At 33.6% G+C, this 23,881-nt stretch overlaps 1 protein-coding gene across 1 annotated transcript in view; it reads right to left on the bottom strand.

Moving 5' to 3' along the window:
- Positions 1-988: 988 nt before the first annotated feature.
- The window catches only part of LOC111054191 (tRNA dimethylallyltransferase), a 127,073-nt gene continuing 104,180 nt past the window's right edge, over positions 989-23,881 (bottom strand). Inside the window, exon 4 of the mRNA XM_039428807.1 lies at positions 989-1,013. Within this exon, the coding sequence (XP_039284741.1) occupies positions 1,004-1,013 (10 nt within the window). The 3' untranslated portion in view covers positions 989-1,003. The remainder of the gene's footprint in view (positions 1,014-23,881) is intronic.

Here is a 23,881-nt window from a genome sequence, read left to right as displayed (position 1 = left end):
GGCAGGTTCATGTGAACAACAAGATGTGCCAAAACATGAATCTTGAATGATAGTGTAAGAGAAAGTTCAGTAAAAAAATACCATATTATAGTTATACAAAGAAAATACTGTTCAATATTTCATATTTCGATTTGGGTTTTGACTGTGATAACTCGATAGTATCTCCATAATTGTTTTATAGTGTATCCAGATAGTTTCACTTGATAATCTCGTTGAGAATGTTCTCACATGAAGTTTGGCTAAAATTTACTCAGGCTTGATATCACGATGCATTATGATAGTTAATGACACTCTATAGTTAGTGATTGAAAATCAAAAATATTTGACATAATCAGGTTCTAGTTACTAATTTAGGATTAGTTTTCATGATGATAGGTGTTCTGTAAAGTGTGAACTTTTTAGCTCAAAAATTTCTAGTTTCATTCAAAATTTAGACTTTGAGTAATTATTAAGTTACTGTTCTAGATTTTTTGATTCTAGACTTTAATAGTATCTATTTGATTCAAAATTTGCTCGTTTATCTGAGTATTGAAGAGCGTAAATTGTATTTTTAAAAGTGGAAGAGACATAGCCAACATTTTGATTTGGACAGTAAAGTATAAATTGGAAATGGGACAGTTTTGGGCATGAGTCTGTTGTGCCTTTCCTCATGTATTCTGCCTTTCCTCCGTATTTGTAAACAATGTGATAAATAAATGAATAAGTGATATGAATAATGACGCATTCCCAGTTATCAGAGCAGTGGCCGGTACAGTGTGAATGTAATAATTCTCATAAGTTCTAATGGGAGTATTCATACTAGCTCAGCCGGAATGGGTGAGAAAAGTCCCATTATAACTCACGAGAATAATATTTTCACTGTACCGGTCACTGACACTGATAGTGATACGTGAAACTCCACCTTAATGTGTCTTGCTTTAGATTTTCTTTAGGAAGAGTTTACAGTAGTGGTGGTAGAAAAAAAAAACTTACGAAGCTGGAAGGCCTAGTTGGGTGAGGAGATTCAAACATACCTGAAATCATAAAATAATTATATTAGTGATGGGGACAATTGTATCAGTCAAGAACATATTTGAAATAAGAATTTCAAGTGATATTTTTTCAACATAAATGACAATATAGAATATTCTAACATTTTTCAAATACAAATTTGCTATGAAAATTGAGTAAAATGATAATAGTGTAGGCCTACTCCGTAAATTGAATATTTAAATGAGCAACCTCATAAAATTTTGAAAAAGGAACCAATTGACTCTGCAAGTTTGATTTATTGTGCTCGAAAATAGACGTAAAACTAGCCGGCCTCTTCCAGCTATTTATCTGAACAACAATAGAACTCAGCATTCAAATTGATGCGTAGTGAGTTGGAAAAAGATTGCCAAGAAAAACAGAAAATAGGACATGAGAAGAATGGAATTCGCACTTTTATTATCGCAAAATAAAAAAGCTGGTTCTAAATCTGAATGAAACACTGTTGACAGGAATTAGTGTGAGGCTCATCAACCAGAGTTACTAGACCGACTGAAATCTCCGCGCCAACTCCACCTAGGTTCCAATTCTATCAATATAATCATTGCTTCCTACTGATTATTATCACTTTCCTACAGAAACTATGTTCCAAAAATTTAACTACGTTCCAATAATTGACCGAGCGAAGTGAGGTCTAAGATTCAAGTCGACGGTATGGCATTTCTCTTAATGTTTAAATGTTTATATGTTGCGCATTTACGGCGAAACGCGGTAATTGATTTTCATGAAATTTGACAGGTATGTTCCTTTTTAAATTGCACGTCGACGTATATACAAGGTTTTTGGAAATTTTGCATTTCAATGATAATATAAAAGGGAAAAGGAGCCTGCTTCATACGTCGATATTAGAGTAGAAATCAGACTATAGAATTATTCATCATAAATCAGCTGTCGAGTTGATTATAAATTTCATGCCATGATGCATGCAATTCAATATCTCAATGTAACTTGATAAAAAATCAACAGCTGTGTAGACTATAAATTGTATGCCTCATTGAATGCAATTTTTATGCACTATTAAATAGGAATCAAAGAACTTATAACAGCTTGTCTGGGCGCCTAGATGTCTTCTGGTTTTCTCGCGCTAAATTCAGGAAAGCGTTATATGATAATTAAATCTTGTGTAAACATGATCTGATCAAATAGATAGTTAGTGTATCAGTGTGGATGTGCTTATGGTTTGGGACGTCGTTATAACTGCGCGAGGTCTACTGTTCACAGAACTACTAGTTTTAAGGGGGATGAGTAATGGGTTAACGTGAGTTAGTGAATGCTAATATTATGTCAAATACTATGAAAATTTATTGAATACAGTGGGATTTTGACGGACATAGTACATAATAATAATATTACCACATTACGAAGAGTGCTAGTATGATAGAAATTGGGAAAGCAAAGCAGAACAGACTGAGAAAAATAATTAAATTGTATAAAATATGAGGATAATATGACATAAATTGTTCATAACTATGACAAGGTTGATAAATGTATGCATTTTTATAACAAATAGAAAGAGAAGCGAGCGTTAGGAGAATGATCAGGAATTTGTCATGGGAAATACATAAATTTCCCGCCAATAAGATCAAAGAATAATATTTTGTTTATTTATTATTAAACGAAAATCCTGATTTAATGCTGTAAATCACTTCGAAGACGACTGCTACTGCAGATATCAGTTAACAGGGTTAACAGCTAGATGGGAATTCGATGAGAGCTACTATCCAAAAATTATCTGCCATCCCAGGAATCGAACCCGGTACCTCCTAATTTCCAGTCAGGAATGCTTACCCTTACTCCAATCTGACAATTCCTGACTGGCAATAAGGAGGTATCGGGTTCGATTCCCCGGGCTGGCAAATAATTTTTGGATAGTAGCTCTCATCGAATTTCTGTAAACCCTGTTTTCAATATCTGCAGTATCAGAAGTCTAGGGGTTACAGCATTTAATAATTTGGGATTTTCGATAAATGATAAATCAATAATTCATTAGCATTTGAACAAATGCAATTTCTCATTTATTTCCATATGTAGACTAAATATTTTGTTTTATTGTTCATCCTTCAAAGATAATAAATTCACCATGTCAAATATGGTGATGAAGTATGAGGGAGAACCTAATTCAAAATGTACAAAAAGGGTTTGACTTTTTATATAAAAGTTAGTGAAGAATTTCAAATAAGCACTACATTTGAAAATCCATCTTGGAATAAATGTTTGAAGTTGTTTTCGCAATTCAAGCTACAACTGACATGTTCCTTCTTAATCATCTAGTGTGGTTGGATCTATTCTTATTCTCTTCAATTTGACACCCATATAATTTTGACAAAACATTCTTAGAAGATACAATCTTCTCTTTTTCTCTGGTCCAAAATTTCATTGATGGAGCTGAGGACAAAAATACCGGATAGTGGCATCAGGGAGAACCCTGTCAGGATTTAATCTTGAATAGGACGAGCCGCGGATGGATATGAACAATAAAAACGGGGATCCAGAGAGACTCTAGAACGACAAGAAAAAGAAATGAGGGAAGATGGGGCGAATGACACCACACATCTCCTGAAATGACGGGCCGAGGCTCACTAAGGGGACCTTGTAACTTAATTTTAGATCTCCAATACATCATTCCCCCTCCCATTCCACTGTTATGGGTGGGCGGGGGAGTACGTTTTATTGTCTTCGATGCCTGTACGAGTCCAGCCACTGTATTTCATTGCTCACCACATACCGGCACATACGAGAAATGCATCACCCTCCAAGCTTCACCCTATTTTTCAATAATACGATTTTTGATCACATATTGGCTCTCAAATTCAATGAAGCAAGTGTCATCCTACATGAAAGGATGGCAACACACGGTTCCCTATAATCCAGAATCGTATAGTTTGATCTTGTTTAGATTGAGATGTGAGAGTGGAGAAACATTTCCATACTAAATTTATTTCATAAATAAAAATATTTATCTGAGTACTCTTATAAATATTTTAGCCATAACATGTAGTGACAAAATAATTTATAAGGGTACTCAGATAAATATTTTTATTTATATTAAAGTAGCCCTAAAGAAAAAAAACAAATCTATTCCATTACCTACAATCACAGACAAGCGAAAACTATTGAGAGTACTACAAAGATATTGAAACAATGTGTATGTACTACAAGATTCCAGATATTATTTACCCCTAAAAAATTAAAAGTTAAAATAAATAATGAAAATTTACTCAACTATTCGAACTTGATCAACAATATGTAGAGATTTATTGGTAACACTGAATATCTCATAATAAAACTGGGACAGACAAGTTAATCACCTTCAATAACTTGCTTTCAATTATAAATTATTTTTTGATTGCCTGTTTATTTCTGATTTCCACGATTCTATGGATGCATGGAATTTGAGCCATGTAGACACTCGATCCTGTAGCTTGTTTAAGTAGTTTACTGGAGTCGTGAAAATCAGGAATAAGACTGAAACTTATGAATGTGAAGAATTTTGTGCATGGAAATTAGTATTGGTTGATTTGATTTCGTTTGAAATAATAATCGTGAATTAGACAACTTTTGGCTGAACTTGAGATTGAAACCACTTGAAGATTCATAAAACATCCATTCAATTTTAACATCAGAGTTGATAAAATTTATCAGGGTTCAGAAAGCTATAGAGAGTAACTTACAGAGATATTGAAACAATGTGTATGTAAAAGTTTTAATGATGTTGATCATTTAATGATCAATATCTTATTTCCATTTCTTCGACAACTCAATTATTTTCAATTACAAAGTTGTTAGAGAATGTCAACACAAACAACCGCAAGCATGCACCTACACTGGGAGAATAGTGCCTGCTGGGATTTGTGTGTTTGTGTGAGCAATTACGTTTCCAAGTTGACCACTTGTCACATAAAAACCACTTGTGTGACAGTAACCTTCAATAATTATTTTCCGAGCGACGTTTAGCCAGCCACAGAACATGAAGAATGAATGCTGAACAAGGATGACAAAACTGGAAGAGGACACCCTATGCTCCCGCCCCTCTTTAAACGCACCATGGTGGATTGTAAAAGGATGGTATATAGGATATAGTATTTATTAGCCTTGGGTGGATTGGTGGTTCTTGTTCAATTCACTCTGCCTCTGGGAGGAAGACATCGCGTGTCATTTATCCTTTTCCTACCACCACTCACTTCTCTACTACGTTATTTTGTTATTCTTCACCTATGCCATCCTCATCATAATCATCATCATCATAATTCCACTTCCTTACACTCTCTTTTTACTACTTTCCCCTCCTCTTCTTCATTTCATCCTTTACAAAAATCTTTCCCCTTTTCCTACTCGGCTTCTCATCTTCATCTTTTACAACTTATATTTTCATTTAAATTCATTTCCATTAAGTTTTCACTATCAGTACTTACTCATGATTCTTTCCTCTTGTCAACCAACTTACGTCTCTTCAATCACCATTTATCATCATATTTCATTGTTACTCCAACTTGAAATAGTACAGTATCTTCACATAATCAAACCTCTTCCCTTCTTCTATATTCTCATTCTTTTTTTCAGGAGCACTCCTCTTAACTTCAATCTCACCATATCTTTGAAAAATATAATAAATCTTTATTCAATGACAGGTAAGTACATTAGAGAATAACAAAATATTGAATTTAACAAAAATGCGTAGTGTACAAACGACGTTACCAGCTTGTGATAAAAATATTTTTCGATTCTTGTCAACACACGTATTTTAATCATCATTATCTTACTTGCAAGTATTAGGCTATTGTCTGTTCCGACTTACAAACAGCGTATATTGTTAATTGAGTTCGAGTCAATAAATTTACATTTTATACATAATAATTATATTATAATGCATAGAGTAGTTATTATCTTTTACGTGGCCTTCCAATTGAACTTCTTCCTTATATTCTAAATATTTTATTCAAATTTACAGATCATCCAAACACCTTTTAATAAAAAATGTCATAATTATGATTCAAATTAATTTAAAACGTAGGAAATCTATTCTTCAGCTTCATCTATCTATTTTGAGTTACTTTATCAGGATTTAACATAAACTGAACGAATCTACGCCTAATTCAATCCTAAGGAAAAGAATCACACATATCCATTGATGTGCTTTCCATCATCATCTTCCTTCTCAGTCACCCTCTATTTTTGTCTTCCACTCATCATTTTCTTCCTCCCGTCTTCACTCACCTCCCATTCATTTACTTCCAACTCCTCATATCACGTGTTTCTTTATTATTTATCACAAGACCAGTGCGACAATAAGAGGCCTCAGTCTATTTATGTAAGCTCATCAATAACTGCAAGTAGCATTCTGTGCACACTATACCTATAGAATTGTTATATCTATACGAAGCATACTGTGTCCACTATATCTATAGTTGTGCTATCTATAGCAAAGTCTCCACTATTTTTGAGGAGTTGTGCTATCTATACGTAGCATGATGTATCCACTATATCTGTGGAGTTGTGCTATGTATGTGTCATAATGTATCCACTATATCTGTGGAGTTGTGCTATCTATATGTAGCATAATGTGTCCACTATATCTGTAGTTGTGATATCTATATGTAGCAGTGTCCACTATATGTAGTTTTGCTAATATAAGTGGCATATAGAGTCCACTATATCTGTAGGTGTAGCGTGTGCTATCTATAGTGTCCATTATATTTGTGGAGTTGTCCTATCTATGAGTGGAATACACACTATATCTGTGGAGGATTGCTGCCTATATGTAGTCCACTAAATCTGTAAAGGGGGTGTTTTGGCCCCGAAGGGCACAGGGGGGGCTGCTGTCACCAGGCCATTACGCACAATGACCAGGAAGCCATGAGGGGCGATTGAGTGAGTGGTGTGCGTGCGAGCATCGAATCATTCACGACGACGTGACTGACAGGAACGCATGAACCGTGAATCGTCAGACATGAGCTTCTTCGTGATAGTGCCAACCACTCCCCACCACCCTAAACACTAATAGTGACTGCTAACTGGATTGAAATAGAATCCCTGATAAAGATGGCAAATTATGGGACAGATGTCACGTGTGGGTTCTTCAAAGAAGATCCTAGAGACTGAGGGGGGCTATCAACTACTAACATTTGATACTTCATTCGATTACTATTTATTTTGATAAATTAATTGAAACTTGAAACTGAGGAACTATCAACTACCTTCAACAATCGAGTGGACTATCAGCTACTTACGTTTGATATTTCCTTCGATTTTTACTTTCCTTGCCCTATTACCATAGGTAAGGAAAGTATTGCATTCCGAAAAAAATTAAGGTACCCAGATTTCTATACGTTTCAAGGTCCCCTGAGTCCAAAGGAGTGGTTTTTGGGTATTGTGTATGTGTGTCTCTATGTGTGTGTGTGTGTGTGTGTGTGTGTGTGTGTGTGTGTGTGTGTGTGTGTGTGTGTGTGTGTGTGTGTGTGTGTGTGTGTGTGTGTGTGTGTGTGTGTGTATATGAGTGTATGTGCGTCTGTGTACACGATATCTCATCTCCCAATTAACGGAATGACTTGAAATTTGGAACTTAAGGTCCTTATGATATAAGTATCCGACACGAACAATTTCGATCTGATGCAATTCAAAATGGCGGCTGAAATGGCGAAAATATTGTCAAAAACAGGGTTTTTTGCAATTTTCTCGAAAACGGCTCCAACGATTTTGATCAAATTCATACCTAAAATAGTCATTGATAAGCTCTATCAACTGCCACAAGTCTCATATCTGTAAAAATTCCAGGAGCTCCGCCCCATCTATGCAAAGTTTGATTTTAGATTCCCAATTGTCAGGCTTCAGATACAATTTAAACAAAAAATTCCAAATGGAAAAGATTGAGCATGAAAATCTCTACAATTAATGCTCAGTAACATTTTCACCTAAAATTTAAAATAAGCTCGGAATTCGAGAAAATGTGATTATCCAATATTGCAAACTGTTGGCAACTGGATTCTATTAAATCATTCACTATGAAGAGATAGCAGACCTCGTGTGTCTCCCGCGTTATAGTCCTGTCACCAGCTGGCTTGGATCTTTGAATAGTAGAGGACTTGAGATGCGCGGGAACACTAGCGTCAGGTGATATATTTTCATAACGGCAAGGAAAGTTGTGTGAGTACGCCACACCAGATTTTTTTTGATAAACCAGTCAAACCTTGAAACTGAGGGGCTATCAACTACATTACCAACTTTTCATACTTGAAGATTATGGATAGGCTGGATACTTCACAATTTTGCTTTCGATTTATTTAGTCTGATACAACATAAGACAAATTTCTTCCCTTAGTTTCTCTCTCAAAGCATCAGAAGAGCAGCGTGATTCATCGAATCTTCTTCACTAGGCATATCATACAGATTATTACTTCTGATTTAATGATATTTTATTTATTATATGATGTTTTACGATTGTTTGTTTTGATGTTTCACAAATTCTACTCTTCTAGTTTCGTTTTATCAAATAAGGGATTGGAAATAGATAATTTTATTCCTGAGAATTCACCAATGAATCATGAGAAACCCTCTTCATCTGATCAATCAACTTTGAACAGCGTTTAACTCTGATAATTAAGTTCTAGTTGACGGGCGTTTTTTCTCATTTTTGAAAACACAATACTTGATGCTTTGATCAATAAAATCAATCCTACTAACTAAGAAAATTTTAGGCAGTAACTAAATTAACTTATATCAACTGTTCATTTTATTCTACTCTCCCCTTTCATCCATTACATCAGTCACCCAGCCTCATTTTGTGTCACTAAATGTGATAACAATTTTTTATTACCCTCTCTCTCGTCCCACCAAATTTCTATGATACTAGCGGCACCAAATCTTCAAAGAAAAGGTCATATTGACCTTATGTCTACAACACAGACAGCCTATTCATATACATCTCCCCAAGATCATTTCTAAAATATGCGTCTTTGATAGTTCAATTATCACTAAAGTATCATTGATACAGTACATTGAAACCTATAACAACCTTCTGGATTATTGAAAAACAACAATTAGTTCTATATCCTTATAAACATGAGGAGCTATTCAAAATCTTCAAGTCATGGCCAGTGATAATCAAAACAAATTGCACCGAAATTTGGGAGGTCAAAATCAATCAATAACTAATTTATTATCATTTTTTTCTTTCCTAAATGTATTGTTGGAAAATGACATTGTAGATATTTCTTCTGTTGTTTCTTTAGAGTCAACAGTCCAACCAGTTCAACATTCTTTCAATCAATATTTTAGAATGTCCTTCACATTACATTTTATTTTAATGACAAAAATGCTCTAGATAAGAAACTTCTAAACTTGAGTGGTTACGATAGTGATAACCTAACAAAAAATTAGTAATGTACATAGAGTTGCGGAGAAGAGTTCATTCTGCTAGTTTATTTAAATCATACTGGGATAGATCATTGGCCTCAAAGATTTCTTGCCAAAGATGAATTATTGTGACAGTTACAGAAGAGAGCTGGCTGTCATTCTTGTGACGTAACACCAACATAACACTACGTTAGCTTCCTCTACAATAATTGGCTGCTAATTGATAGGCCTACCCATTCATAAGTTTTTCTGTATAATGACTTGGTTCAACAAGAGCCGGTGTCATTTGTTCTTGCGAAGACCTGGCACCTCAATTTATTCTGAACATAACTTGACAACTTGTAAACCGAGCCTCTCTACGCAGCTTTCATTCTAATTAGACTGGCTTCAAAAATTACCTCATATCTACCAATGAATAGGTAGATATGAGTTGACGAGTAGACACGAGTTAACGAGGAAACTAATGTTCAAAAATTGAAAATGTTAATTATTAAAGAAAGATAATCATTGAAAATGGAAATAATTAAGATCCTATATCAACAGACAGTGCATATTATTCAGAAGTTTACGGAAGAATAAAGGTTCGTGAAGTTTTGTAGTGCATTGCACTAGTAAATATAAATTTTGAGTTTGAGTTACATTCAATTCCATGCATAATTGTATACCTAATGTCCAACAACATTTACCATGTAACTAACAAGGCCGGATTACGCAATTTGTCCCCAATTTTTTTTCCAACCCGACTCTAGTTAAGAGCTATTTTCCTAAAACTAAACACATATATTTTAAAAACCTCTAGCAGACCTAATATGTTAATCGCTTAAACACCTTATCACAATGAAATTTCATAATTATTGAGATGATTAGGAATATCCAGGTTGGGAATTTTAGAGGGAAATAGTTCTAGCGGAGAAACGCCGAAGTAGCTCAAGACACTAAAAGTATGGGAGTGACTACGCTAACGTAAGCCACGCCCCAAAACCAGCAAGCCGTTTCATTGGACGATGACTTGCATGTCAGAGCTGCTTGCTTCCTATTGGTAGTGAGCTGTGAAGGTAAAATGGCATCTGATCGACCCGTTGACCAATAAGGCAGCTCCTTGGTTTTGGAGACGTGGACTACCAATTCGGTTCAGCTACAATGGTAAGATAAGGTTCAATGATAAGATTCAATTAAAGGGTTATTTATTTATTCCTTCATCAATTTATTGTTAATTATTGTCCTGAGAAGTAGTTTATTCAATGATAAGATTCAATTAAAGGGTTATTTATTTATTCCAAGAATAACTATCAATACAGGTTTTATTTATTGGATAGAGTAAACAATACAGTAGTCAGAAAAGAAGAAACAGGCTATTGCCAAGAACTTCCTAAATTCCATAATTTTGTATTAAATTGTCCAAACTTTATGTAGGTTATGTCCATTTCAATTTATACACTGAATCATCAATCTGAATATACAAATCAGAATAAAACAAGCAATTTTAAATTTATATAGATTGATAATAAAACTTTTAATTTTATTTACAGGTTCAGCTGAAAGACGGGGCTGAGAGATCAAGAAATGTCAAACATTTGAAACTGATATAAAGTCTGCTACAGCATTTCTTCAAATTATCAGTTTAAAAGCAAAAACGAAAGTGAAAACAGAAACTATTACTTCAGTTAATAATTGGTGATAGTTTCAAGGTTGTTTTTAAGGGATAACAAGAAGTTTGTTTAGAATTGGTACATTAAGAATGTTAAAAGCTCAACGTAGCCTACATACACTGTACATGTTTGATTACAACCAAACATAATTAACTAAGACTATGCCAATTCGTTAGCAGCATGGCTGAGTAAAATAACATCGCCACAGTCAATGGAAAATTTCTTCAAACAAAAACAAGAGATTTGACACGAATAACAATGTTTATGAGAAATTTAGTTCCGAGAGTAATTTCCGATATGGACTATGCTGCTAGAAACCGTCATCCGTTATCAGAGCATCGTTCAAGTAGCAGATGAAGCAAAATTGGAGGCTGCAGTCATTTTCGTACTGAATGAAAAAACCATCTATTTTTACAGCATAGGCTTAGGCAGGCCACTACGAATGTGCGCAAAGTTTGACATTGGTCCCCTGATAAAGATATCAAATTTTTCAAGGTTGATTCTAAAAAATTCGTTTCTTATATTTTTATTTATGGCACTCATTACATTTGATAATTTTTAAAAAGACATGAAAAAAAGAGTTGAATACTCTCTACAGTGCAATGCAGGGAGTCACGTGCTCACGAGACCTTGATAAAAACTTTTAGGTACACAAAAAATACACAAGAAAAAATCAAATTGAATTTTTGCGCATTGAATGTTGAAATTTGCCATTAATATCAGCTATGATCTGGATCTACTTCATCAACGTTGAGAGAAACTAAATGAAGGAATAACAACCCATAAACATGAAGAACAGAGTTATAATCTGGTGTACTCTATCGACAAATCGTGTTGACTAGAGCAAACACATAAATACAGCAAAATAAGCCATTACACATAAGAAGCAAAGTGTGTTATAAAATTAATTCATAATTCCTACGTTAATTATTATTGTATTTTAACTGAAAAGTTATTATTATTATTATTTATTATTCGTGGATACAATATTACAAATCATATAAATATGATTGGGTGGGAACAGCAGACTTGGCCCAAAACTATTCCATTCCCAAATTTTGAAAATGTTACATTTCCAAAAAAATAGGTTATGTTTCTACTGTAAAAAGCAATACAATATCATAATTATACAATGATTATACTGTACATTACTTTTTGAAATCAAAAGACTGAGAGACTTAGATCACAGTCTATCTTTTTAAAATTTTACTTCCAAAAGGATCTATTCTTTCATCTGAAATATAATTATTGATATAATCGAAAGTTTTCTTGGGAAGATTCATCATGTATTGAATTTTGTTTGTTACACCATCGCTGATAATATGAGGATCAGAAGAAACTCGTAATATCTAATGTTTCAAACACAATCTTTACTCCATGGTAATTGGATAATTCTGTATATCTCGAGAGAGTAATATACATTTCAGCAAACCTACTTCACTGCATGGCTTGCCATAGTGCTTCATGCATCTTTCAAAGTGTTATCTATCTGTTTCATTCATTCAAGTCTGAACTAATTCTAGAATGTTTCACAAATCAATTGGCAAATTTCAATTAAATCACTAGTTAAAATAAATCCCATTGTCCCTACAATAGATGAGGTTGTAGGACATTCATTGAGAGACAATCTTGGACAAAACAAATTATACCTGTAATTTCCTCAAATTCTATTCGATTGCGGTGGCATGTCATCACAGCAACGAAATCAGAAGGCATTTACAGCGAGATCAGGCCCCAAATATGCGTTTGGTGGTCGGCCGACACAAAAGAAAGCGTCAGGTTTCAGGGGGTCTTTGTGTTTCAAACCAGTTTCCATAAACGTTGAAAAAATGAAATTTCGATGACATCCAGTATTGAATTTCATATGCTGAACATGCCCGTCTCATTCATTATCAAGTCCGAAAACATTGTCAATAAATAATGAACGGACTACTTTCGGATTTATTGAGATAGTCCTGAACAACTATCCACTTTTTCATCAGGCTATCCTATTCCACTATGGTATGAAGATGAATGATACAGAATATAAATAACTAGCAGGAACCCGTGCTTCGCAAGGATCTATTTTCAAACTTGATAATCTGAAAACTTGACGTAATGAAATTTTGAAGAATTGAAAATAGGCTTATAACCATCCTTGGTGAATTAATAATCTAGCCTATATGCAAAATTTCAAGTTAATTACTCCAGTAGTTCAGACGTGATGATGCGTCAAACATAATTTTCCTATCCCGTATGTGTATAAGCCAACTCTTTATTTTATTATAAATATGGTTAACGACTGCAAAGGATAGGAGTGTGGAACAGAATAGTTGTGAAACTATGATAGCGCCAGAAGTGTCTCAAACACGATAGAAGGTGAACTTTTTTGAAAGTGATTTGAAAGAAAAAAGTTAAAACAACAGATTACCTCCATTTGGAGAGGCTTTGTTTGAGCCGAATGAAATCTTCTATCTTCTATATATATATATATATAATATATATATATATTATATATATATATATATAAATGAATGTCTGTTTGTGTGTTTGTTCCCTATGACTTGAAAAATACTTGACATAACGGCATGAAACTTTGGGAATATGTTGTGTGAATATTGAGGATGGTTTCTGACCAGAAATTTTAATAGGGTGGCTGATAATGATTATTTATTAATCCATTTTACAGACCTATGTTTTCGAAATTGTCTGCCTAGCGGCTACCAAAGAACGGAAAGACAATCACGATTCAAGATCATATTGAGATAATATGATTTAGCATCTAAAGTTACCAGCTGTAATAAACCCGTCACCCTATGATAAATTGTGTAGGCTACTGGTATTACAACGGTAGTTTGGAGTTGAAGTGTAGTTGATTGGTACCAGCTGTAGATAATGGTTCCTTAGAAGACCTATACAAATAATTATCACTCCCCTATCATTGAGTAACCGGAAAATGTTGAAAAAAATTATTCACCTCATGGAAGAGAGTTGTTCATATTGTTTAATTAATTCATTAATGGCAGAATAATTTACATTTTTTTCAAATGTAGCTTAGCTTATATTCATCCTAGAATGGAAGATGGAAGAATATGTAATTCCTGATGATTCATCGTACATAGCATATTTCCTGGACCATCTATGTACAATCAACAACTATAAAAACATTGAATTAATCTTTGAACCACTGATTTATCCTATCTATAATGAATGGATGAATACCAATATTAAAATATTGTTGACCAAGAACTCAGTACATCGACAATTCATTCAACTAACTCTGTAGGTACTGATTGTATAGGTACAAATATAATCATTTGTCTTCTTTATTGATAATCAATCTCATCAACTAATCATAAACTGATTGAAAAAAAAGTTTTTCAATTTCCATGAATTTTATTAATAGAATTATATAAATCTAAAGTGTAGGTCATATCTAAATTCACTAAGAGTTCGATTTATTTCTCATTTGAGGAAATATCGAAATGGTGCATAGGATCTTATTTTTTGTTCAGCTTGCTTAAAAATACCCCTCATTTCAATATTAAAATTTCCGACTGACTGTACAGTGAGTCAATCATTCTATCATGGCTCGAATAATTTTGAAATTATTGTAATTAAATAAAAATGGTAGAGAATAATTAATTCATGTGAATATCAACACCTTTATTTAAAGACATATTAACTGCATGCATTTTAATATTTCCGATACAGCATTGATAAAACTGTAGACGTTTATTTAGCAGTCTCAAAAAACTATTCTAGCTGAAAAATTTATAATCCATGCCATGTGTAGGCATCAGGAAAACGAAGTTCAAAACTATGGTTTTCCTAAACATTATCATGTTTTTGTGATAATTTCTTTGATGCAGCTGTTTCACATTTGTCATATTATTATTATTCAGAGTTTGTTAAAAAAAATATTGATTACCGAAACAATTCCATTATTATATTAATGATATTACAATAACATATTATTTATCAATTATCAGAACGATAATTATTATTGAGGGTAAGTGGAATCAGGTAGAAAGCAATAATAGAACAGATGCTCTTTTTTGAATTTCTATCATATGATTTTTTTATTTCCAATGATTAAACCATATTTTAGAATATCTCATGTCAATCAATAAATTATCTCAGTTCCATATGGCGTTCACCTTACAATGTTCATAAGCTCACTTATTAGGATCCTTTTTCATCCTTTAAAACCCTTAGAGACAAAATATCACAAAATCCGTTCTTAGTGCGCATCTAGCATGTTTGAAGAATATTTCGCATCAGGGCAGAGAAATGTTTTCGTCAACTATTTTCACTAGCAAGAGTCAACGCTCATAAATGAATGCTCTTCAAGAACCTTCAAACCAGTTCATTCAACAATTCAAATCTAGACACACACATTGATTTAGACTACAATTTATTGCCGTCCTTATGAATTCTATTAAATTGAACATAACTTGACAATCATTGTGTGATCATGTGTTTTTCAAGTTCCATTCTATCTTGTAGAATTTATAAGAACGGCAAAAAATCGTGCATCCAAAAATCGATGTGTGTGTAACTCAGCTATATACTATAGTGTAGCTATATACTATCATTGAGTGTAACTGGCTTTTCATAGTTCATTCTCATCTACATCCACAACAGTTTTTGAAACTTCAAGAGTACCCTCTCTAAACGCCAACCTCTGGAACACCAATTCCCATAACACACAGTTATGAATCATCAGGACGACCGGTGATTAGTTGTGCATTTCCCAGGAACTTGTGTTGCATATTGCAGCGTGCCAATCAATATAGGGGACACAACACAATATTACGCAAGAGTTTTAGGGAAGGAAAAGGAGTGGCGGGGAAATGATTCAGACGGTTTTCGTGATGTGGAGAGGAGGGCAGGGTCAGGTGGACAGGTGGAAGTTTTTAGGCACATTGAGTGCGTACTGAGCACGTGACGAAGGTAATGGCTTGCGCATTACTTGTCTGGTCACGTGATGCAAACATCCCGCAGGATGTCAAGGTCAATACTCGCCAGACGGTGACGGATGACAGAAGACGGGACGACTCTCGCCTGCGTCCATAAATCTCAAACACCTGAAAAACTATTCTTCTTTGATGGCTCTGATTTCCTCAACACCGATAATTATACCAATTGTTTTCATCGATGATCAATGAAATAACATATGTTTGAACTTTACCAGGTAATAAAGGAACAATAATACTAGATTACACCTTCTCCAAGAACGCTGACTCTAGTGGTAGTGATAAAATTACAATTATCAAAAACTTATATTAATGTAATGGTAACTTATTAATTTGAAAACGAAGTAACAAAAATATTCATACTATATTGGCCATTCTATAGCAAGGTCTATAAATGATACAGGTCATGACACTCGTGTTCCTTATGGAGCAGCCATTATATGGGGTCTTCATGGCGGCACATTTGAAATATTCCAATCTGCTCATACCAAAATCATTCATTATGCTTTTTAAAAACAATATACTGGTTAAGATAATATGTAAATTTTGGTATCCGATTTTTTAATAATGAAATTTCAATAAGAAATGATTCAATAATTCATTTTTTTATTATTAAAAATTGTTCTTATTCTTGTAACTTGTTATGATACATAAGGCATTGGGACAAAAGGCAAACCTCGAAAACAGTTTGAAGTTCCAAATCTAAAAATCAACAATTATTCAGTTCCTAGTTGGAATCTGAATATTAGATTATTCTGTGGGAAGAATTTATATTACAATTCAAAGCCAAGAAATAATCATTGAACAATATAACAAAATAACACATCATGTTGTTCAATCTATAATGATAACAGATGATAAATTTGAAAATTGGTGAACTAGAACCCCATAAAATGGCTATTTTGTAATGCATCACGGGATTGTCATGACCTGTATTTATAGACCTTGTTCTATAGGTTAATAGGCAATTCTACAACTATATGAAAGAAACAAAACAAACTAGCAAAAATGCACATACAGTACATTACTATATTAATTAGTACATTAGATACGAAGTAAATCATACTGCAGTAGCCTATATGAAATTAGTCTTGCCTTCTCTCTTTCATGATTAAAGCTTGTATGAAAACATTCTTGATAGCTGAAGGCTATATTTCTTCTTGTTAGTACCGTATTTGAAAAGCAGGTGGAAAACAAAAATATTTTCTGGGATAAAAAGAGACATGGGAAATAAAAAGTTGGCAAGAATAGCTTTCAAAAATGGATCGCTAGCTAGTAATTGTAAATAACTCTCACAAATTAGCTAAGTTTATTCTAGATATACTATGACTATATTACTATTATTACATTTGAATATTTTTTTGTTAAGTTCAAATTGTATCGCAGTTGGTGGATAGCTATTCATTTGAATCGTTAATCAAATGAATATGGATTAACCAGGAGAAAACGTGATTCAGAATAATGGAAATTGATTATTTTGATGAATAATAAATAATTGTTCGAATGAAAATTATTCAAATTTTTAAAACTGATTTATTAATATTGTTCCCTCATTTCCTGGTTTAGTTCATAGAGCTGAAGAGCTTTTATTTTCTTGTCCATCAATCGTCTCCACCTTTGTACAGAACAATATTTTGCAAAAAGGAAATAATGTGAGGAAGAGAATCGGCGATCAGCAAGCGAACGCTATGAATAGCAAACATGTCTCCCACATTAATTCTGGCATCCAATCCATTCTGTTTCTTAACGGTCGATTAATAACGAATTACCGTACCTTGTTAAGAAATTGTGATTTATGCCACCACCGACCCTCATTTATTATTGGCTGCTAAGCGGCAATATAAGTTTTTTCCACTTCCGTTTTTTCTCACACTTCTAACAGAGATTATGTACCTCCTTGAGGACTGTCTATTTAGAACAGCAATCACAGTGAGTTGAATTTTCTCACAGCATCGCCAGCATGCCCCATACTAAGAGCAAATAATAGTGAAGACTCCCGTCCGATTACAGTGGACATTGTATGTAAGGTACACACACATCGATCAGATATCGTTGATCAATATCTCTATTTGATAGATTGGTAGTTCTGCTGAAATTCAGTCAAAAATGATAAAAATGAGATTTACTATTTTCTTTGAATCAGTTCAGTTTTCTGTCCATACCGCAGTTAATAGACTAAAAAATCGTTAAATATCAATCAACATATTCAAATTGCTATCAGAGGGATTTGGAGAGACGAAACCAAACTGACCAGATCACTTGAAAATGGCATGAATTTCCAAACATGTTGTGATAAAATAATTAAAAAAAGGGTACTGAGATTTCTATTTATATTTATATTACAAGTAGCCCTATACAGAAAAGAGACAAACTAACCAGATATGCTAACCGCCAAGCTAACTGCTTCCCTATAATTTTAAGAGTATTCAGACTACTATTCACCTTCAACTTGGAAATCCCCCCACCCCTAGAGAAAATCCAGCAGTCTTGTTACCGTACTCAAGTGAAATTTATCTTATTCAAAAACTATATTGTTTATCTTCATTCATAATTTTCAACCGAATCACTCTTTTTCATGTAATTATACTCTGTACAAAATTAATTTTGACTTGGAGGAATATGCAGCGCAGAGAAACGGAGGCATATCAGCCAATTAATAGAGTGATGAATAGAATATTATAGGTGGAAGCGCAGTTGCCAATTCATCTATTAGAATCAGTCGAGTCAGTGCTTGCAGAAAGGAAACTTCGTAAGTTTAACATGAGCGCTTGAATATTCACTAGAAATAATTAGAGAACGCTAGCCGGTTCAGAAAATTTGTCAATCAGATTCAGTCGAGTCAGTGCTTGCAGAGAGGAAACTTTGTACGTAAACATGAGCACTTGAATAAATGAATATTCACTAGAAAAAATTGAGAACGCTGGCCGGTTCAGAACGGTAGCATCGCCACCGTTGTATCCCTACCGCTCTGCGCATGTCCATCCCAAGTCAAAAGTAATTGTGTACAGATTGTAGTTGAAAATGGAATTGAAATCTATGCGAGATGTGAAAGAATGTCCATCCCAAGTCAAGAGTAATTTTGTACAGATGGTAGTTGAAAATGGAATTGAAATCTATGAGAGATGGGGAAGAATGACTACAACGTTTCAGTTATATTTAATTATAAATTTCAAATCAATCACAAACTCTAAAATCCCCCATTTATTTCAACTGATAATACTCCTTAGTATGGCATTATTGAAGGGAAGTGATAGATTGAGAAAAAAAATTCATTAAAAGAATTGCGAAGATGAGTTATCAATTGAGTGGGAAAGCTTTACATAATTCAATGCCAATATCAGTAGAATTTTGACAATACTGCAACAATGCGCAACAAAGTTTAATTACTCGAGATAGCGATGAAATTTATCAAGAAACTTACGTAAACTCCAACGCTAACGACTGAGAAGCCGCGATCTTTCAGAAAGTTCAAGGGTTCATGTAATTACTAAATTTAAAACGAAATAGAATTAAAAGTTGATTACTTTTGCAAGGCTGTTTTTATTTCCGTTTTTATTCGTCTGCAATTTTCAGTTGAAAAAAATAAATAACACATCATGCCAAATAATTTGCAATTTGATAAGACCAATCGCCTCCAATAACATTGTCACTGAATGTATTCTTGGTTTTCAACAGTCATCAGACATTGCCATGATTTTTAGCTTCGAATATGCCATGAATGTGGACTAATTGGGTTTGAAACCTTCTTTTTCATGATAGATTTATCTTAGTAATGTTTTCAAGCAATGGACTCTATTTGTCTTTGCATCAACACAATGCAATGGAATTGATTTGCGGCTTGTACAAAATCATGCCGCTCTTCTAATGCCGATATTAAGTTCTCTAGAAAATAACGTAACTTTTCTAGGCTGAACCAATGAAGATCATTCCTCACTGAAGAGTAAAGTGGGATATTTTACAAATCCTTGTGTCACTATGTGCACGTTTGGTCGAAACAACTATAAGTCTGCATTCAAAATTCTACTACTTTACTAATAGTATTGTACTCTAGTAGAGGAAAATTAAATATGCGAAACGCTTTGCGGAACTAGTATGCTTGACTGAAGGGGCATGTTCAGAATGCCTGTGACTAAAACAATGATAGGTTGTGAGAACACGTTTCTCTCTGAAGAGAATCAGGCGAAAATAAGACCTAGATATTCTGATGAATTGAGTTTTTAAAAATCCATACGTAGAAAACATTGATGACGATTTAACGGAAAAGACAAATTGAAACATAACCTTGAATTTTTACTACCGTACTATAATAATTAAGAAACAGATAATTGGGCAGTGAGCTTCATTCTGAATAACTCTGTGAATTTTGCATGATACATTTTGAAAATGAAAGGTTACACAATTGAAATTCGTTAGTGCCATTTTGTAAGTAAGAATATTTTATTTTATCAATCCGTATTATTTTATGGCAAAAAAAATGAATTTGAATTTGAAAAAACTGCTCTCGCTTCCATCACCGTCATGCGAATCACTGAGTTGAGTATTTTTATACTCTATTTTATTGCGTTATTTTATTAGGAGTATTTTATACTCAATTTATAAAGTGACATTGATCTTATACTTGCAAATAGAACATATTTATTTAAATAGTTTTTTTACATGTTATGTTATTTCATTAACTATATAGCTCATCCCTATCGTAATGAAAATATTATGAGTTCTAGTAAACGCAATGAATTGCATTTGCATAGCCCCAGAGATTGTGAGATTTTATTCTGAATAACTCAGTGAATTTTGCATGATACATTTTGAAAAAGAAAGGTTACACAATTGAAATTCGATAGTGCCATTTTGTAAGTTAGAATACTTATTTTATCAATCTGTATTATTTTATGGCAAAAAAATTAATTTTAATTTGAAAAAACTGCTCTCGCTTCCATCACCGTCATGCGAATCACAGAGTTGAGTGGAATGCTATAAAGTGTTAAAATATGTGTACTTACTTGGCTACTTTGATTGTAGCTCATTTATTAAACATAATACTTTATTAACGAGCTTGATGTATTGTCTATTAAATGAAATTTCCTGTTCTATAAATACCAGTGAATTGCAAAAATAAATGATTGAACAGTAGTTTGAAAAGCAATCGTCCTGTATCTGACAAGAATAGCCTAATCAAGGAAGATAAGATATTATTATTGTGAACTTTATGTAGGTTTAATACTTTCCTTGTCTCGTCTCTAGCTCTAAGCTCGGAAATTATTACTAGGGACTGCATCATTGTATGGATACACTAAGAGATGAATCTTAACTACAACGTGACTGAATAGCCTCAAGGTTTCAGTGTTTGCAATATTAGAAATGCAAAGCGACTCGTATTGATTATTATTCTCTATGGAAAAAATTGTAAATGCATGAATTGTGAGAGACTATTCCTAGTACAATTATTTATAATGTCTGGACTCTGGATGAAGCAGAAGGTATTAAAGGTATTATTAGTGACATTGATCTTATACTTGCAAATAAAACATACTTATTGTAATAGTATTTTTTTATATTATGCTATTTATTTCACTATGTAACTCATCCCTATTTTAATAAAAATATATGAGTTCTAGTGAACGCATGCATTGCATTTGCTTAGCTCCAGAGATTGTGAGATTTCCTGACTGCTTTCCATAAAGTACACCTTTTTTCCCACAACACCACTACATAGCCTGGAATCATCGTAAAACATTGGAATGGAAATTAACTGCACCATACTTGAAAGAATAATTCAAAGCTATAGTGAGGTCCACGTTATAATGACAGTGGATAAAGATAGAAGAATAGCGATGCCGATTCTCTGCATTAATTAATCATATTTCTACACTGTCAAAAACATAATTGGCACCGTTGTGGACTTAGAAAAGGATAGTACCACCGACTTTGTCGAATGATAGACAAGGATAGCAAAACCAAAGTTGATCAAATACTGTCATTATAACGTGGACCTCACTATAGTGAGTAGGTTTATTTTCTATGTACTAGTCTTGAGGAAAACTTACTATTGCACTTTTCTACCTATTAAGACGAACGCAATGTAGTGGACAGAGTTGGTCAAAGTTACCGTCAATCATCAAAACTATTTTAAATTTTATAACAGGCAAATCACCAATAACTGCTATGAAGAAAATAACCATTGATTTATTAATCATTGAAACACAAGATACTTCATAAGCAACGAATATTGAATTATTTGGCTATTATTAATAGAATATATAATGTATATATTTATATCTTGTTGACGAATAATGAGATATATTTTCATGAAAAAGAAACAATGAAAATGGAGAACAACTATGAAAAAAAAATGATATTGACTGGCCACAATAGTGTAATTGATGCTTATAAGAAGAATGCAAAAGTAAGAATTAAAAGTCGAATAGTTTCACCACACCATTAATTAATATCATAATTAATATAACACTGCCAGCAGTGTTATATCTAGCCTACTATTGTATTAACAATCAATAAGACTGAATTACCCAGTCCCGGATTTAGCAATATTTTTTCCGTCCCGACTAGTTAGTTACAGTTACTTTCCTAAACCATATTATATTAAACGATAGCAGGCCTATTATGTTAATAGTTCATTGCTTGTTGCTTAAACACTATATCACAATTCAACTTCATGATTATTGAGACTTTTTTGAAGAATCTGGCTTTTCAGATAAATAATTCTAGCAGAGAAAGAAGGAACTAACTCAATACACCAAAAATATGGGAGCGGCTTTGCTAATGTAAGCCACGCCTCAAATTCAACGATTAGTATCATTGGACGAGTACCACAGGACATTCTCAAGCAGCTTGCTTCCTATTGGTAGTGAGCTGTGACGGTGAAATGGCGACCAATCAACACATTGACCCAATCAGCAGCTCCTTGGTTTCTGTCATTGATTATTACCGTACTTAAATGGTAATAATAGGATCTGAGACCTGATTATTATTTTATTTCCTGGAAAAAAAAGAATTTCAAGGCTGATGTTGACGTCAGACCATACGATTGAATGAATGAACCGTACTTGAAGTCGAAATCTATATAATATAATCAAATATACGCCTACGGGTTAAAGAAATGAGAAGGTAGAAGTTCTAGAGACCCTTCAGTGGTCACCTATTGCTATTGAATTTCGACATCTTCGTGTCTATTGTTAAGGTTTCCACTTCGAGAATTATATTGGTGGACCAGTGTGGTTACTTGAATGCACTTTCAGCTGTAAACTAGTGGTAGCATACAGTGATTGAATAAACACACATATTACTATTGATGACAAGTACAAATTTAGTCAAACGTACGTGGTGTATAAAGCCTACATCGATTTTTGGACGTACATTTGTTGAATGTGATTTGACATATACATCATATGTTTGCCAAGTTGTGTGCAATCTAATAGAATTTGAAAGGACGCCAAAAATTCGTACGTTCAATAAGTATCGAATTGTATGTAAAACAAGTTAGTCTGTATACAGCTTGTGAACTGGTTGTTGATACATTCAATAATTGCGGAAAATTCAAGTAACAGATGTAAGGTGCAAAGTAATAGATAAGTTGGTGCTACCAGCTAGAATTGCCTTCAAGAAAGCACACGGGGTCACTAATAAGAGTAATGAAGCAGTATCAGTGAACAATAAAGTATGCTAGTCGAGAGTTAGAGGAAGCACCTTTTTGGAACAATAGCCCAGTGCACAGGTAGCGCGGCCCCGGCACCTTTCTTTTACCCTACGCCTACTTTAAAATCGGCTGATTTTTTCACTGAATCAGTAGAATATTTTGACAATCTACACAATTCAAGTCTTGTTAAGAAAATTAAACGTTATAGTTATGAAAGTGAATATTTCGGATTCAAATTACCCTAA

Source organism: Nilaparvata lugens, chromosome 5 (genome assembly GCF_014356525.2).
Source record: "Nilaparvata lugens isolate BPH chromosome 5, ASM1435652v1, whole genome shotgun sequence".
NCBI classification, from domain to species: domain Eukaryota; kingdom Metazoa; phylum Arthropoda; class Insecta; order Hemiptera; family Delphacidae; genus Nilaparvata; species Nilaparvata lugens.
The sequence above is the reverse complement of the archived record's forward strand: the minus strand, read 5'-3'. Positions and strand labels throughout refer to the sequence as shown.